The sequence below is a fragment of the Siniperca chuatsi genome, linkage group LG19 (genome assembly GCF_020085105.1).
Source record: "Siniperca chuatsi isolate FFG_IHB_CAS linkage group LG19, ASM2008510v1, whole genome shotgun sequence".
Taxonomy (NCBI): domain Eukaryota; kingdom Metazoa; phylum Chordata; class Actinopteri; order Centrarchiformes; family Sinipercidae; genus Siniperca; species Siniperca chuatsi.
In genome coordinates, this window is record NC_058060.1 from 14,851,932 (window position 1) to 14,870,000 (window position 18,069).

Genomic DNA, 18,069 nt, shown 5'->3' on the forward strand with positions numbered 1-18,069 from the left:
GATGAGTTAGAGGCAACAGTGGAAACAAAACTCTTTTCACAGTTACTTCAACAAGTGGAACTTGATTTACATACGTAAGATCTCTAAAACTAAAAATATCTTATGATGCCTCAAGTATTATAAGAGTCAAGAATCAAGGAGAACTTTAGAAAAAACTTTCCGAAAAGGCAATGGAACTTTGTCACAAGTAAGTAACAAGAATAAGAGTCTACAGCCATGCTAGAAGCTCTGTGAGGCTGTACTTATGCACAGTGTTGCTTTGAGCTAAATGCTAACGTCAGCATGGCAAAATGCTTATAATGACAATGCTAACACGCTGATGATTAGCAGGTATAATATTTACCATGCTCACCATCTTAGTTTAGCATGTTAGCATGTCAACATTTGGTAATTAGCATCAAACACAAAGTACAGTTGAGGTTTATGGGAATGTCATTAGTTTTGCAGGTATTTGGTCGTAAAACAAAGTCTTGGACAAATTAAGTTTTGCCTGGTGATGGTGCCAAAGGAAAAGTCAAGTGGATCACCAAACTCTTTAGGATTCAGCCTTAGGGGTCAATAACTGTCTGTACAAAATTTCTTGGCAATCCACAACAATTGTTGAGATATTTCAGTCTGGACAAAAGTGGTGGATCAACGACCAACAGACCGACTGCCCGACATTGCCATCCATAGAGCCATGCTTGGATAAAAACACCAAGTACACACAGAGTTAAAAATATATTGGACAAAATAAGACAAATATGGTAAATATGGCTGTTGAATAAGCAGCAAAGTACAAATATGTGCAAGTGTTAACATGCAGAGTCCTTTGCTGCTTGTTTATAATGAACATTGATTCACTCATGCATTCAAAATGCTGCATGTATTTTGTATAATTGTTTTCATTTTTCACATTTCTGCATTACTTAATAACTAAAACCTGGTAGCTGATTGTTTTATAAATGTTGCACCTGCACCTGCACCTGAAACTTAATATTCTGCTGAGGCCTTAATGGTTGGAACATCAATGAGAAAGTGAAATAAATACCAGGGATTACCAGGGAGGAAGATTTTATTCAGGGTGTCGAATCTAGTTTATTCCATTTGATCTGTCTCGATCAACCGTGCAAAGTTTTCTCTGGATTTATAACTTGTTCCTTCCATATGTTGAAACAGGAAAAATAAAGTCTAAAAGGATATATATATATGATAGTTATATATATCCTATACAGTCCAAATGTGGGAAATTGCTATGCAGCAGTTTACAAATCAAGCTGTGATTGGACCCATTTTGCCCAAATCACTCACGCATTCTCATTCTGAATGATGTTGTCTGGGCTTGATGGATGGGTCCTGCTGGGACTGGATGCTGTGCAGATTTTTTGTGAGTAAGTACGACTATTCAATGAGGAAGAAGAGGCATCATCCAAACCCTGTGTGATATTCATATTCATCAGATTCATCAGCTGATGTCTGAGAGCAAGGACACACACACACACACACACACACACACAGTCAGACACAGCAGAACAGACTCCCCTCTGCTCTCTATCTGGCCCGAACAATCTCTTCTCAATGAAGTCTAGGTCAATGATGACGCAAGAAATCAGAAAATGTCTAATGACAGACAGACAATCAAAACATAATGTTTGATTTGATTTAAGTTCTGCTCTACCAGGAAGCAAACAAGCCGAGTCAACCAAAAGAGCAAATTTCCATACCTGCACATTTTCATATTCCATTACAAATATCTCAAACCACACCATCCTCAAGATGGATTTTTTTCCAGCCACATACAGTATAGTAGTGCTCAAGGTCACACAATGCACAGAGTTGCCTCCCTCTGGCTGGCAGCCCAGTTCTCTGAGTGTATAAATGAAATGCCTCTCCTCCCGCAGGATCTCATCCTCTCGACTAACCTCTCCTCTCACAGCAAACAGCAATACAACCACCACTCACAGAACTTCTAATGAGAGTCTAAGATATGGGCCAAGATCTGGTCATGGCTGGAGATATTTGTGGGGTGAAAATGTGTACGCACTGAGAAAAGTAATGGAAACTCCTTCCCTTGACCCCAAACAGACATGCAGACAAACAAATAAGCTCCAGACTCTCAACCAATCTGTTCAGTTTCTCATTACTTTTTTTTTTTTTACTCTCTCATTTGGTCCGATTCATATTCTGGTTGCAGTGAATGCAAATCTGATAAGATTGAAATCAGATAGGGGGTAAAATGGGGGAATAAATTATAATGTAGACAGGGGCTGAGCTAATGATTTTTGCTTTTGGACAGCAGCAAACACTTCTTTCTTCACACAAAAATATACTTACTGTTGGCTGCCTTTAAAAATTGCATTCTTACTGAAGTAATAGTGTAAGAAATCAAACATTGACCATGGAAACTGAACTGGCATAACTGCTCCTCTATTGGCACTGTTAAATCAATTGCTAGTTTGACTCAATGAAGCATACAGTTTATCTAATGATTCTTGATGCAGAAATTACTCTGTGGGTCAAAGCACGAATTCAATCCAAGTGACAAAATGTAACTGCAGGAACTGTAGCAACAAAAGACGGTTGCAGTAATAACAGGAGGCTGAGTACAAATAAAGAAAGAGGCTATATACACAGTGACATTGTGCATTTGTGTAAAATATGCATGTGCAAAACACATACCTGTTTCCTCATGACATCAGTGGCCTGCATGATGCAGCGAGGGGGCAGGCCGTGGTTTCGGGCCAGCAGGATGGCCTGCTCCAGTGTCACACTCAGGGTGCAGCTGTTGGTCAGAGAGGAAAGACATCAGGTCAAGCTCAAACGTACGCTCTCCATGAGCATATTTATCAGATTCTCACCACGGTAATAGATGATGCTGAATTATCTCATAATGCAGAATATTGCTGCTGTTAATGCAGTTTTAGGAATACAATTTTGCTATGCCAAACACATAGGGTATTTATCTTCACAAATGCTGTACTATCAAAGCATACCATCTGTATTTAAAACAATGAAATCATCTATAGTAACAAGAAACACTGTCTCTGACTCAACACTAACTCATTCTCAACATGCTTTCATGGCAATAAAGCAGCCTTCGCAGCAGATGGAGATCTGAGTCTGAAACAAACATCAACAGAAAATAAAAGCATGCCAAAACTCAAACTCTGGGCTTCATCCAGACATGATGAATCTCTGGCAGAATTCAGTACAACTATATCAAATCTCCCTGCGCGCATTTTTGCTCCTCTTGACACCTTGTCATTGCCATCACATTCCTCCTGCTCATCTCCTCACTAATGAATCATTTCACTTGCCTCTGAAATGTCACTCACAGCAAGCAAACACGCGGCATCAGGAGAATAACAAACCTCCTGATCTTTGCTTTAGACCGTCCAGAAAGAGAGGATTAAACCTCGCCTTGGACTTGAAGCACCTGAGGAGATTTCCTGGTTCTCTCATCATCAGGATTGATACGTCTCCGTGCAGCCGAGAAAAAAAGGGTCCAAGGACAAGTCAGCGTGTCTCCTGTGGCGGAGGCGATCTACTTTCACTGCCATAAGGGTGTGATGTGTGTAAAATGAGTGTTGACGCAAGTCTGTGATTCATTAGTTACAGTAAACGCTGTTCCAAGGCACATACATAGACACACTATGTCCCTTACTGTGTCTCTCTCACCTTCACACACACACACACACACACACAGGCAGACAGCAGCATGTGGATAAATCCTTAGAGAGCCAGTGACAGTTGTCAAGGCTGTTGGTGACCTTTCTATGATAACAAGATGTACTAGTGTATCGATCCAGGGCCTTTTCACTGCAAATTGAACTGTCCAAAGTTCCAACGCTGCCAGGCTTGGTTTCATTGAGTAACATTGCCATGGGGCTGCTAAGAAATCGGAGCTGTTTGTTTAATACCTCCTTCTCTCAAGTTAGGGTTTCACACTGACTGAGAACAAAACTTGAGTTCTAGTTGCATAACTTCATGACAGCATAACAAGATGTGATAAAAGTAATGAACTCAACAATCATCTCCAGTATGTGGCAAAAGATACCCCAGTAGAGGCCACCCCAGAATATTGTAAGCACCCATTTTGAGCTTCCCAAACCGATAAAGGAGGGGGGGGGAAATCTTTAAATATCTCTTCAGCTGGAGCAGGATGAAGGAACTGCACAAAATCTGTGCATGTGTGAAGCTGCATAGTTTCCCTTTTCATTAGGCTGGGTGAGATAGGATGAGAGACCGACTTGAGATGATTTATATCGGTTTCATCTTGTTCCAGCCCATATCCCATTTACACTCCATACTGATAAATGAAAAGAAACAAGAGAGCGACAAACACAAAGAAAGGGAACGAATGACAGAGAAGATGCAGGTAGAGGTGGAATGAGCAGAGAAGATGCGTATACAGGACAAACATTTATATCTGAGAAATAACTGCTTGTAGACGCTCTACACACTTTTACTTTAAGGAATAAAAACAAGGAAAAAATGTCAAGTCTTTGGGTAAGTTAGTGCCATGGAATGTGGATTAGGCTTTGTGCTTGTGATACTTTCTCCCCCCTCTGCTATCATTTTTGTTTTGCTGCCAGACTGTGAACTCTTGTCTCTGTAATGGTTTTTGTGGAGGTGATGGACAAAAAAAATCTGTAGAAGAGAGGAGCACAGCACATTGCAAACTGCTGATGCCCCCAAAATATCACGCTTTCACTGTTATTAAATCTCATCCATCAAGTCAACTAATCCAATCAATAGTGCCTGAGAAGGCTGCCACACTGATAATGCAATTTCTACATTACTAATCTACTGGCTTGGTTTCATAGGTTTTTTCAATTATACCAGATTTTGTTTGTGTGCTCACCATTTACATACAGAGATATTTTTTTTTAAATATTTCAGTGTTAGAAATTAACCAGAGAAACAGTGAAATTGGTTTATCCATATATAATCTGTATTCTGCCAATAGTAAGGGGATTTTATACATAAAAACCGTGACTGCCAAAGTTAATGACATTGATTTTGTGGATAGTTGCATTAGACAAAGCTTTAGTAACTCACTCTTCTGTGAATCCAATACACCCATCAGTCTGCCGCAAAACAGTGTTTAAGGAGAAAGCCAGTTCACAAATAATCCTAAATATGGCAGGCCTTGTCACCTGCTGTGTCACAGTACACTTAGCCTGCCTGTCTGGGTGAGTTGTGGCTAGTGTGTATAATTGCACAGACACACACATATACACACACAGCCTGTGGGTTAATAAAGTAGCAGCAGTCATTGCACAGACAGGAACTTTCTATTACAGCTCAGGCAACCAGGCGGCTCCATCCACGGCACTTTATCAAGTCATCAGTCACATCCAGCAAACGCATGAATGCAAGCGTGTGTGAGCCTGTGCATGTGACTGAGACAAAAAGATATGGAAACTGTCATGGGGTAAAGAAAGAGGGTATCAGAGAGATGGGTGGGCGGGTGGAGGGAAAGAGCAGTGTAAGAGATGAAAGATGAACACTGGAACTGGGGATCAGTGGTGACAAACGATCAGGATATTTCTGTCCTAATGCATTGATGAATGATGCCCTCAGCAGCAGGTGAACTAGGCAGCCATATATAGAATTCAATGAGAATGGAAGTAATTGACCTTCCTGTGTAAAGTGCTATGCCTACTTAAAAGTCCCTAATCTGGTCTGAGAAACAATGGGCCTATTAACTAGAATATCCTGCTGGTAATTAATGCAGAGAAATGTGTATTAATAGAAAATCCCCACGGTGTGTGAGGAGTGCAGGGTTCTCATGGCATTGAGAGGTAGACAGAGGATAAAAGAAGGTGCACACAACCAGGGAGAAACTGTGATAGAAATGGTAAAGGTGAGAGGAGTGTTAATGCAAGAGAGACGAAAGAGAAAGGAAAATTGTAAGAGAGCTGTCAAAAGAAAGAAAATGATATGCAGGAACGTATAATTGAACTGGAGGCGGTTCATACACTGCTGGAAGACATAAAGTATACGTGCCCACACACTCACCGATGAACGCCACTGTTGCACATGACGATGTGTGTGGCTCCCAGACGTGAGCAGAGCTCAGAGGCCACAGTGAGCAGCCCCACTCCAGAAGCGCCGCAGGCGGTGTACTGACAGGCAGCGGTGCGGCGACAGCTGATAAAACTCTCCATCAGACGGTACAGCTCCTCCAGAGCATTAAACGGACGCATCAACTGGGCAGAAACAGAGGGACAGAGGTTAGTGCAGGATCCAACGAGGAAAAAGAAACCCACTATCTATCTGTCAGGTAGATTCCAATTGTGCTTGTAACGGAGCGTTCACAGATTCATGATGAAAAAGAGCTGCTCAGTGCGAAAACATGTTCACGTTAGCTTCCTAGTGGTAACTACAGGTAATATTAGGTAATTCCAGGTATGATTTGGGGAATATGTGATGGGTTTACTATATATTCACACTGATGCAGTCAATGCCACTTGCTAAAGTAAACAGGTATTTGCTGCAGCTCTCCTTTGTTTGATTTTACACATCAGTTGACTTTGCGATTGCCATTCTGGAAGTTCCAACATGTTGCACGTGCAAGCACTTCCACATTGCAGCATTGAGATCTAATCCTGTTCTTCAGTTTTTCCATGATGTCATGAATGCAGCATGAGGTTGTTTTGTTGTGGGTTGTTCTTACTTTATCTATGAGGGCAGCTTTGGGCGCAGAGCTAGGTGGCATGTTGGACTGATCCAGGTAGAAAGCCCTAGGCGAGAAACAACAATAGTTCACATATGGAGAGATTCTAACTGGATATTTGCACTGCAGTGGGAGAAAAAAAACAGTGTCTGTTAAGTATTAACATAATGCAGTAGAATAACAAGCAAACACAAGTTGTTTTTTTATTTAAAAGAAGCTCCACTGCTTGAAAAACACACTGTGGCATTCTTTTCCCTGCACCATTAGGTCATCCGGAGCACTGGCTGCCTTTCTGGGAAAAGTAGGCCACCTGCTCATTATGGAGCTCCACCATCTGACTATCAATCATGAAAGTAACTTGGGCACAGCTAAGCAGAAACACAGACTAAGCATATCTTGTCCTGGGCATCACTCCAAATGGAATTTGCCTCATTCATTCATGGAGTACAGTCGATTTGGTGTTATTTTCCTTTTTTGTCCACTGGAGGCAGCACTGGACTGGTGTCCCTATGCAGACACAGAGGATGTATGCCGCAATGAGTCCATCTGAGGTGGAGTGCTACTGGTGCAAACTCAGCAGTCTGTGACTCCATCAAATCTCAGTAATCCACCAGTGTGCTAAAAATAGGTATACTACACCACATTAAACCGCCTTGTAATAAAATCACATACTCCATTACTTCTTGCCAGAAGCAATAATAATGTACAACACACACGGTCATCTGTACAGTACACATTTCTGAAACTGCAAATAGTGAGGAAAAAATACAGTTTTAAGAGATGCAGACTTTGAAGGAGGGAGATTGTTTACAAGAATCAGTGAAGCAGGGCACATTTATCTGCATTCACTATGCTATTAAGTGATTAAAATCAGGCCAAGGAGGCATTCATTATGAGTGTGGTATTTCTGCCTGACATAATATTAATGAAATTAATTAATCAGAGTCACCACAGCCCTGATTCAAGATTTTATAGTTAGTGTAAACCAGCCGAGTTGAAATGAAAAGTCACAGAGAACACACAAACATTAACAATATACTTTACCAAAGTCATACAGTAAGAAACATACCTGCACCCACTGGGGCTACCAATGCATATACAGGACATTTGACAAGGACCTTAAGCCTCCATAGTGCATATCCTTCATCCATTTAGGCTAATGATAATTATGCCTCCAACAGCATGTTTCCTATTCACTTTAGCTCATTCACACATAAATCTACTATGCAAGACACATCTATTCTGAGATACAGATTAGTAACCTGTCCATTTTATACCTTCACATGGTGAAGATTTCCAAGTATTTAATCCCCATCCGGCAAATTATCCTTTAACCTTGTGGCATGCTCTACTAAATGACTACGAGCAGAGTTTGCTAAGGGTTCAGATGGAGCTAACAGCCCATGTAATTGGTTCAAGATGGCCTTATCATTCAAAAGATGCTTACAAGTTACACTGCATCTAAGCATGGAATACACACCTCTTCAATTCCTCTCATAAAGAGCATGTAAACTGGCATAATGGCCACAACTGCTGAACAATCTATATGAGGGGTAACAGGCCAATGTTTTGCTTGGGTTGACCGTTTAAAGCTCTAAATATTCGATTTCCTCATTAAAGTTTCTGCATTAAACACCTGGCATCCACATTGTGTCTGTATGTGTGTACTATACTTGTCTGTGTGTGAGTGTGCGGTGTTGCTGTGGAAAAACAAACGACTGCATTAAATGAAAGTTAGGTCCAACAGTTTCCAAACAAAACATCATCCTCTTAACAGGTCAAACAAAGATAGAGACGAGATTCAGTAGAGCGATAATAACGCAGCAGAACACTGTGAACACAACACAAAAGAAAGTTTATTGGAAATCAAAACCTTGTCCTGAAATAGTTCCTATTCTGGCTCTTACTGCAGGTATGGCCTGTTATCTGTCTACTTCAACTGTGTGCTCTGAGTCCACTCACCCTTGTCCCTCTTGCTTATCGGTCAGCTGCTCAGACTTTTATCTTAAAAGTCTATAGAATCTGTCTGAGAGGAGTCGACTTCAGTATAACTGCCCAACTCTACTTCATCTGCACGCATTTGTTTATGTTTTAGACAATATAAAAGCACCTCGTCTTGCCCTTGCACACCTCTTCTGCAGAAACAAGGTCATAATACCAACTGATTATCTCATCCTCTTGCTGTACGAGTTGTTCTAAAAAAAAAATCAGCCACAGCTTGAGAAGCAGGGCTGACTCTCCTGGAGGTCTCTAATGACAAAATAATAGACTACAAGTGATGTGTGGTTTAAAGAGGACCCGCATTTCATCTGAGCTGATGATGTTTTGTTAGAGGTTTGGAAACTGAGCACCTTAGAAACATTTATTATGGATGGAAAATTAAATATTAAGCCCACACACAGTGTGCAAACACAACATTGTGTGGCTAAGAACATATTACATACATCTTGGGTATAAGGTCTAAACCCACTGGGTGTCTATTATTTCTCAGGTTTAAGCCCCTGAACTCCAGCTTCTCCAATTAAATGGCAGGACATCGAGGGCCCCCGCAGGCTTTTGCACAAGCTTGTTACCATATTTTCTTACCCATTGGCATTCACCAAGATGAAAGTAACCCCCCCCCAAAAAAAACAATGTCTGTGAAAGTAAAATAGTATGAATCATTAGTTTTATCATTTATTCATTCTGTTAACTATTATGTGCCTTCGTGTCTCATCTCTCATTAATTCTCAGGTTTTTTTAGGGGACTCCAATCAAAACTCCAACCCACCATCTGTCAGCCAGTGTGCATCAAAAACAAAGGCTAAAGAAACCTGTATGTGATAAGGTGCGTCATTCTGTTTCTTCTGTTAAGAGCATTTCCCCTGTTCATATTTTTGCTTTCAGTAGAAATCAAGAAAACCATAGCCTGCTAGTAGCTCTTTCTGCAATAAACACACACACACACACACACACACACACACACACACACACACCAGCCAATAGGTTTTTACATAAGACTCTAATGGAGGATTTGGCTGCAAGCCAGAGAGGACCTGCTCTGTGTGTAGCTTTATTTTATTGGGCCAATGAGAATACTTATTTCTCTTTGTTTCTGCTTCCTTCATGACAATAGGACACTCGAGGCCCTTTACGGCACAGGAGCATTAGTAGTCAGCTGCAGAGTCAAAGAAGAAGGATCTGAGGCACATATGTTTTCAGAGGAGCAGCGTGGGAATGGGCACATTAGCATGACATCCTCCATTCAAAAAGTACAAAAGAAACAAAAATGATCCCTGAAATACCTTGAGAGACATGAGAAAAACATTTAAAATGAGCGTCTGTGGATTTGGTTTCACACCCGTTCACTCATGTGGACACAAGTGTCTAGGATTTATGACATTATATGTTACCCTGCAGAGGTGCATGCTGGTCCATGTAAATCACTCACACTGCCATGATGAATGACACGCACCGTTATTAAATCCCCCACAAACCCCTGCAGTTTGTGGAAGAGCTGCCTGGGGGCTAATGAGTGCTTCCAGGAGCCCTCACATGCCACACGGTGATGCTTCTGCATTGACACCAGCGAGATAGTGTGTGTGAAGTGTGCTGGAGGTCATTTCCTTACCCCCACGCCTTCTTCCTATTTACACTTCCACCCAATATTTATAACCAGCTATATGTCAACCACAGTTAGATATGGAAGCACATGCCAGCAGGAAAAATATATTAGGTCTGAGTAGGTAACAATGGCATGATTATTTTTTGGTTTAATAATAAAAACTAAAGACAAAAGGCATAATAAAATGCCTAAAAATACATTATTTCACACATATGTTAAGTGAATTTAAATCAAGGGTCATTTGCAAAGTCATTAGTGTCAGTCAAGACCAGGAAACAAATGTCTGGTCCTTGATACCAAAAAGCAGTTTAGTGTTAATGGGGTCTTAGTGTCAGAGCCAGCTGAAGACATAGTATCACTAAATCATCATCACTGACGACACACATGCAGTTACTACATATATTACAATGCAAAAATAACAACTGGCTTAAAATGGTGAACAGGTTTACGACCCTGATGCTGCACATAAGTAGATGCAAAGTATTCTCGGCTCCTTGTAAAGGGGATTATTTAATTTTTTTTACTTCATGAAAGATGAGTCAAGGTCTTTTTTTACAATATCAAGCATCAGTAAGTGCAGAACTGTGAACAGCCGTTCAACGATGGAATCAAAGAGAAATGATAAATAGAACCGAGTCCCTGGTGCTCAGCCTTACTAGGCTTTATAAACAGGGGTTCAGTGCACACTAGCTGGAGCAGAATGAAGCCCCACCACTTTCCTCAGCGCTCTGGTGACCTGGGACTCCCTGTGCTGGTGCAAAGACTGTAGCATTTCCATCACTTCCTAAGCTGGAGGAATGCAGAGAGAAGAAAGCTCTGTTTCAGTTTAGAAAAAAATATATGACCAAATTGCCATTGCCTCCCTGCTGAAGCTGGGATAATATCCATAATCAATTATGATTGCTCAAATAAAACATATTTTTCATTTTGAGAGAAAAACTAAATGACTTCTCAGGTTACAGATGCAGCAATCCGAGAAATCCCACTTTTAGCAAAGTAGATGCACTGCTGCATTACTGTTTAGAAGCTTACAATACTAATGCACGTCAGATGGAAGATGTGGGAACTTGCTGCAGTAGCTATTGCTATATTAATCATTACTGCATAGCCTTGCCCGAGGGAGGAAGAGAAATACCATCAATTACATGAAGCAAGTGTGCTGTTCGAGCTACAGATCTATGGTACTGTTCTGATGCTGAGCACAGTGGTGGCATTCATGTTTGTGTGCTGAACAACATGAAGCGATGTCACACTATATATCGTCTCATGTTGAGCAAATATTGTGGCGTTGTCCTAGGAGAATAAACAATATGATTTACACAAAGCTAGCTGTTAGGGAGACGTGTATATATGGTTGTAGTTACACATATGTGTCTGTTTGTTAGAATGCTAACTGAAGTGGGTACATCTATAGAAGACTGACAAAGCCTAACCTGAGTTAGCGGCCATTACCTGATCAGCTAGTAGCATTATTCATGTTGTGGTACATGCAGCATTTTAACACTCTAAACACTAGGTCACGTCTGAACAGGAGTGAGAGATCGATCTCTGCTCCAGCCACAGGGCAACAGAGATAAACGAAGGAGTGAGGGAGCTCATAACTGTGTAGAAACTGACACTCTGACCTGCAATAAGCATCAAGCATTTTTGCTTAATCAAGACAAACTGCACTGCAGTGGTGCGATTACCAATTCCCTATAGCTGATGGAAGAGCAAACACTGCCAGCACAAATGACCTAGAAGCTGTGCTGTGTGGTGATGACTGATGACTGTTTAACTAACAAAGCATGAAATACAAGAGTGTATAGTAATAATAATATATACCATTTGTTGGACAGTGCTATACATCCAAGTTTATTGCTTATCTGTCAGCCACCATGCCATCATTATACACCATTTGTCAGAGTGTGTAGAATTTTAATATCCACATAAATCATGTGTTTTTATCAGAGGGATGTGTACCATGAGATGTGGAAATTTCACAACTGCCTTGTGATACAGTGCCAAACATTTCCTCACTACTGCCAAATGCATTTCAATTAGGGAGAAAAGCCTAATGCCTGCTGTCTCAGCTGTGCCAGAAGACATTGATTTTAACATGTCTACTTATACTCACAGGTTACTTTTACACCTGCAACACCAATTTATGGACATGAGACACACATACAATTCACCAGCGGACAACGTTCAGTACATGCTGGACTTTCTCCTTTATTCTTTCACAATGCTGTATGCACCATGCTTCTTAAATCAATAGCAAGGGAGCATGCAAGAGGAAAACCTAACTCCCTCCTGAAACTTCTTGTCAATAAGAGCAAAATGAGATGAAACCACAAGCCTGCAATAATCTCTCCCTTTGAATAATACATTTGCAGACTCTGTTCTGGATCTTCCCTCTCCACTCTGCCCTCTTCCACTAACCCTCCCTTGCACACTCTCCTCCTCAACCCATCATCCTCATCCCTCCCCTGAAATCCCTTCCAATCTTTCCAACCTGCTCTGGCGATGTATATTCCCCTTTCAATTTCCCCTCTTCCATTCAGACTGTGTCCTAAAGGAAAAGACGTTTTCTTTTTAGAGTATTTTATTTCCTCCCCTTTTCAGATGTTGCTTCTCCCTACAAGAGAGGAGACAATGGTGTGCATTTGCAAATTTATCTTACAATTTGTGACAGAAAAATTAGACAATTATTTTATCCCCTCAATTAAGCTCAACAATGTTGTCCTGCTTTTGCACAATGAGAAACTTGGATGAGATTTAAGCAAATAACAACGCTATGACTAAGGAAACTGTCAATTGGTACATGTCAGGGTTTTAAACCTCTTCCTCCTAAATGCACATCAGCTGAGATGGTTTATGAAAGCTTGAAAGCATGGATACATGTTCTGGCTCTATATACCACTGACTTCTCTGGCATCAGCCATGTGCTTGTGATTTGACCCGTGAGTTTATGTTTTGCGGAAAACTTGAATGACTTCATCGGGCACTATGGGTTTGCTTGGATCATACTGTATCTTGGTGTGGGTAAGAAAAGCGTAAGTCAGAGACAGAGAGGCTTCTGGGAAAACTTACAGTAACCCTTACAGTGGGATCATTTACTGCTCTGAAACTGGATAATGCCTACAATGCACACTGGCAAAGGCGTCAGTGGAGGAGCGAGACAAAAAAAAAAAAAAAAACGCAAGTTCTTGCAGCCAAAAAAAAAGCTTTCTTGTTGCTTTTGAATTTCACTATGAAACACACTGCAGGCACAAACGCATGCACACACACACAAACTGTATCCACAGAAAAGCATGGTTCATCTCGAAAGGATTCTAGGGTTTCCACAGCATAATGAGCAACTTTCTTCCTCTTTAATTGAATTCAATATAAATGATCGCAATACTAGCATTTGTAAGCGAAAATGCTCTTTTTCATCCTCATGGCTATTATTTCTCCACATGCAATGTTAATAGTTAGAAAATTCAATTTCAACCCCTAAACAACAACATCTCAGGGCTCCCAAATGCATACAGGGGTCTGAGGTGTAATGGGAGTGTGTTTTGGGGGGTTGACAACGTTAAAACGATCAAGAATCTCAGCCCTGCAGTTCATTCAGTTCAGTATTGCGTGTGCTGTGCTTTTTCTGTCAGTCAGCCTCTGGCTCTGGCCCATAGTGTGGGTTTAACCCAACACTGCAGTGGCCGGGCTCCAAGGATAACGAGGTGCCTGAGGTTGGAACGCTGCAACGGAGAGAGGCATGACATCACAGGCTGTCTGTGGTCAGCTGAAAGACACATGGCAGCCGGCGAAAGAAAACTAGTGGTAATATTACATAGAGAGAGACACTGTATTCACTGACTGTTGAAAACCAGCTGGGAATATTTACTTTACTACAATTGATACAAGGAAATACACTGGGTGGGAGTGAACAACATGTTTCTGGTGTAAAGCGTCTGCTAAAATTTTGCTAGTGTTCACTGTATTATTCCACGTGCACATGAATGACTCAGCAGCAATGTTGAATTTAAAGTACAACTTGGAGACGATGATAACCCTACAGCTGAAAGATTAGTCGATGAATCTGTCAACAAAAAATTCATCAGCAACTATTGATAATTTGATAATTGTTATTTTTCAAGCAAAAAAGCCAAAGATTTGCTGTTTCCAGCTTCTCAAAAGGTGAAAATTCGCTCATTTTTCTTTGTCATCCATGTTAGTAAAAAATATATCTTTGGGTTTTGGACTGTTGGTTGGTCAAAAGCAGCAATATGAATATGTCGCCTTGGGCATTTTTCACTATTTTCTGGCAATTTATAGACAAAACGATTCATTGAGAAAATAATAGGCAGATTCATTTATCATGAAAATAATAGTTAAGAGCCCTAGATAACTCACCATCAAGCATCAGTGGTGGAAGCAGCAATACCACCAAGGCATGCATGGATAATGTTACTTAAGTACAAGTATGTAAATATTATCAGCAAAATGTACTTAAGGTATTAAAAGTATAAATACCCATTATGCAGAAAAATTACCCCTGTGAATGTTATACTATTATACATTATATTATTGGATTATTTTTGCTGATGCATTAATGTATAAGTAGCATTTTGCTGTGGTAGTTGATCGAAGTGGAGCTAATCACTAATTTATATATTGTAGGGTAGTATAATCTATAACAATGCATCATATTATATAAATTCATCATATATTTTGTACTTAAAATCTTACTTTGTAACTACAGCTGTCAGATGAATGTAGTGGAGTAAAAAGTATATGTCCCTCTGAACTGTAGTTGAGTATAAGTATAAAGTAGCATGAAATGGAAATACTCAAATAAAGTATCTCACATATGCGTTGTATTGTCTCTTTGCCTTATATGAGCTATTCTGTTGTCAATATTTCTGTGCAGCAACAGCAGCAAGGCAAACTTTACACGGAAAAAAGGTGACTTTTACTTGTGTGAAGAATAGTTCCTTATGTGCTACACCAACACCAAGTGATTCACCCACTGTACAATACTGTACCCACTACAGTATATACACAGTAAAAAACTGTCTGGAGAGCTCAGAGAGCGGATTGGATTTAGACTGAAATTATCTGCAGTTTTCAGCTACAACAGGTAGGGAGATTGAAAAGGAGATAGATTGAGTAGTTGAGAAAAGTACAGTCTCTAACAGTTTCACTCTAGTTGGGGTTTCAAAGCACACTGCCTACCCACATCCCCACCCAGCACCCCTTATGCTCCCCATATCACCAGCCTCACTCGTTTGCCTGTCAGCGCACATCTGCTCCGTGTTACTGCTGGAGCCTCTGCTGTCAATTCAATTAGGCTCTTTCTGCACAGGTCAAACTGTGCATAAATGTACTGTACATGTGCATACATACAAAACACAGGCTATTCTGAATCACATGGTTGAATTCCAGTAAGTTCCTGCATGTACGGTTTGACTCATTCAACAACATATGTGTTTATTAAGATAATTTCATGTTAAAAAGGTGCTGTAGGTGCCCTAACACATTTGTACACATAATATATCTGTCCCTGTGGTATCTTAATTAGAATAGTGACATTTTAGAGACTGATCATGAAGTCCTAACTGCAGTTTGCAAACAAGGACTCAATAAAACGAAAGAGATACCACAAAATGCCAATAAGACACTATTAAAAGGTTGTGGAGTCCCAGAAGATCTAGCAGACAATATCATTACACAAAGAGAAAGAAGGACAGTTGTAGAGGCCCGATGGACGAAAAAGATTGAATGACCCAGCACAATTTGGTATCCACAACTACGCTTTGGGAAATCTGACAATCACACAGAAATGAATGCCTGAAATTATTTTCACTCATAAAGCTAAACACTAAGAACAAATTAAAAACTCTCCACAGAAAGCAATTCCAGTAAATTAATGTTTTGTTGTGGAGGATCGGCACTGATGTGACACGACTGCTCAAGCTGTAAAACATTCAACCCCCCAAAGCAGATTGTCTCTAAATAACAAGATGAAGTTTTGCTGTGAGCTCTGCTCCAAGTTTAATTATCTACACAATCAGCAGCAGATGTTTAGTTGCAGCCGACGTGTCGACCAGTCGCAATCCTAGGTATTCAGTGAGGGAACGCACTCTGGCCCGGGCTTCAAACGGCTTTCCAAGAGTATGACTGATGCTTTCTACTGTATTAAGCAAGATGGTATCAGTCTATATCGTTTAATCTTGATATTACAGTATCTGTAGTTCACTGGCAACTGAGCTGGCGCCAAACTCAAATATATAGACAGAAAGAAGGCTTCGATTTATGATAACAGAGTGTCCAATTAACAGACTTCAAGAGGATCAGGTTTAAGTGTGTCTATAAATCTGTCATGCTCTCAGCTTGCAAACAGATCTGCACTGACACCAATATAGGACATTTTGCAAAAGCCACATCTTATATCTTAATTACACAGACTACAAGATTTTCTCAATATGAATTCTTAATGTGTCTTGTGCATTCACAGGCACTCGCATCTTTTTTATACACAGCTGGTTTAAATGTGATTTTCAGTCTCTGGAATCACAAGGTGGCATCTAATATGAAACTACATTGATATTCAGACAGCATACTGTATAGGTCTGACACTCACTCAGAAGTGTCTGTTTCTTTGTATCTGTTTCCACCTCATTAAATTATCCACGCCTGGCCAATCACAGAGGGTCTCGGGTGCGTAGCAAACCAAAGGGGGTGTGAGGTAACTGAGTGCAGCAGCTGTACAGAAGCACTACATCAGCGCTGGTGACACGCTGGGCACTCTCATCCAATCACTGCTGCCCCTGCTGTGCGTGTTCGCAACCAATCATAAAACATTCCCGCTGTGTTTCTCTCAGCCAATCACCTTGAGGCCCTGCTGGGAGTTGGGAGTCAAGCCCGACTGAATGGGAGGTCATCTTGATTTATATTATATCTAAAAAAACTGCCAAATAACACAGGATATGTAGCCTCAAAGTAATATCTGTGTGTGTATATGTCTTGTATAACATACCTCAGTCTCTTGTAGTACTGTTTGACCTTATCCAATGAGGCTGCATTGATTTGGGCCTGGTATTCCTCCACTGACACATTGTCTCTGTAGTAGTAACCCTCCATACTCTCCAGTGCTAGAGAGGGATGAAACCAAAGAGTGAAAGATAAAGTGATGAAGGCACTGTATATACACATCTATCTGCCAGTGTTTAAGTTCATCTATAAAGCGGCTTTCATCTCTGCACTATATGCTGACTTCAAGTTCTCTAACCAGGCTCACTATACCTTGTGTGAAGAGCACAGGGTAGATTTTGATGCCTCCTCCGTTTTTCAGCCTGTGAGGCAGCTGGGAGAAGTAGAAACTCTCAAGGTAGAAGCAAACCTTCAAGGTCTGACGGGTGCCCTCCACCTGGTATGACATGGGCATGTCTGCCAGGAGAGGAGAGCATCATTTAAAGCTCAATCTCATTTTCATTTTCATAAAATGTAGTAGTAGCAATGTAGAGACTGTAATGATGTTTTCAAAAATGCCACAGATGTAAGCTAAAAGTCTCAGTGTACATACTGGCCACCAGCGGCTCCCCTTCAAATTGCTGGAAGTAGAATGTGACCTTCTCCAAGTCAATTAGGGCCACCTGAGTGTCCTCCAACATGGCCTGCTCGTCAGTCTGAAGAGAGAAAGATAGTATACTGGTAAGAGTAGTGGGGGAGAATGTATTTATATTATTTTATACTATTAAATAAAGTTAAAAGTAGCTACACAAAGATGACAAATTAAAGGGGAACTTTAATTACTTTCAACTCTCTGAGTGTGTTTGTG

At 40.7% G+C, this 18,069-nt stretch overlaps 1 protein-coding gene across 1 annotated transcript in view; it reads right to left on the reverse strand.

Annotated features, from left to right (window-relative positions):
• Window positions 1-18,069, reverse strand: part of prex2 (phosphatidylinositol-3,4,5-trisphosphate-dependent Rac exchange factor 2) — an 89,255-nt gene that overhangs the window by 4,231 nt on the left and 66,955 nt on the right. Inside the window, exons 34-39 of the mRNA XM_044176707.1 lie at window positions 17,815-17,917; window positions 17,535-17,678; window positions 17,269-17,383; window positions 6,662-6,728; window positions 6,004-6,194; window positions 2,659-2,761 (exon numbers count right to left, since the gene is read on the reverse strand). Of these exons, the coding sequence (XP_044032642.1) occupies window positions 2,659-2,761; window positions 6,004-6,194; window positions 6,662-6,728; window positions 17,269-17,383; window positions 17,535-17,678; window positions 17,815-17,917 (723 nt within the window). The remainder of the gene's footprint in view (window positions 1-2,658; window positions 2,762-6,003; window positions 6,195-6,661; window positions 6,729-17,268; window positions 17,384-17,534; window positions 17,679-17,814; window positions 17,918-18,069) is intronic.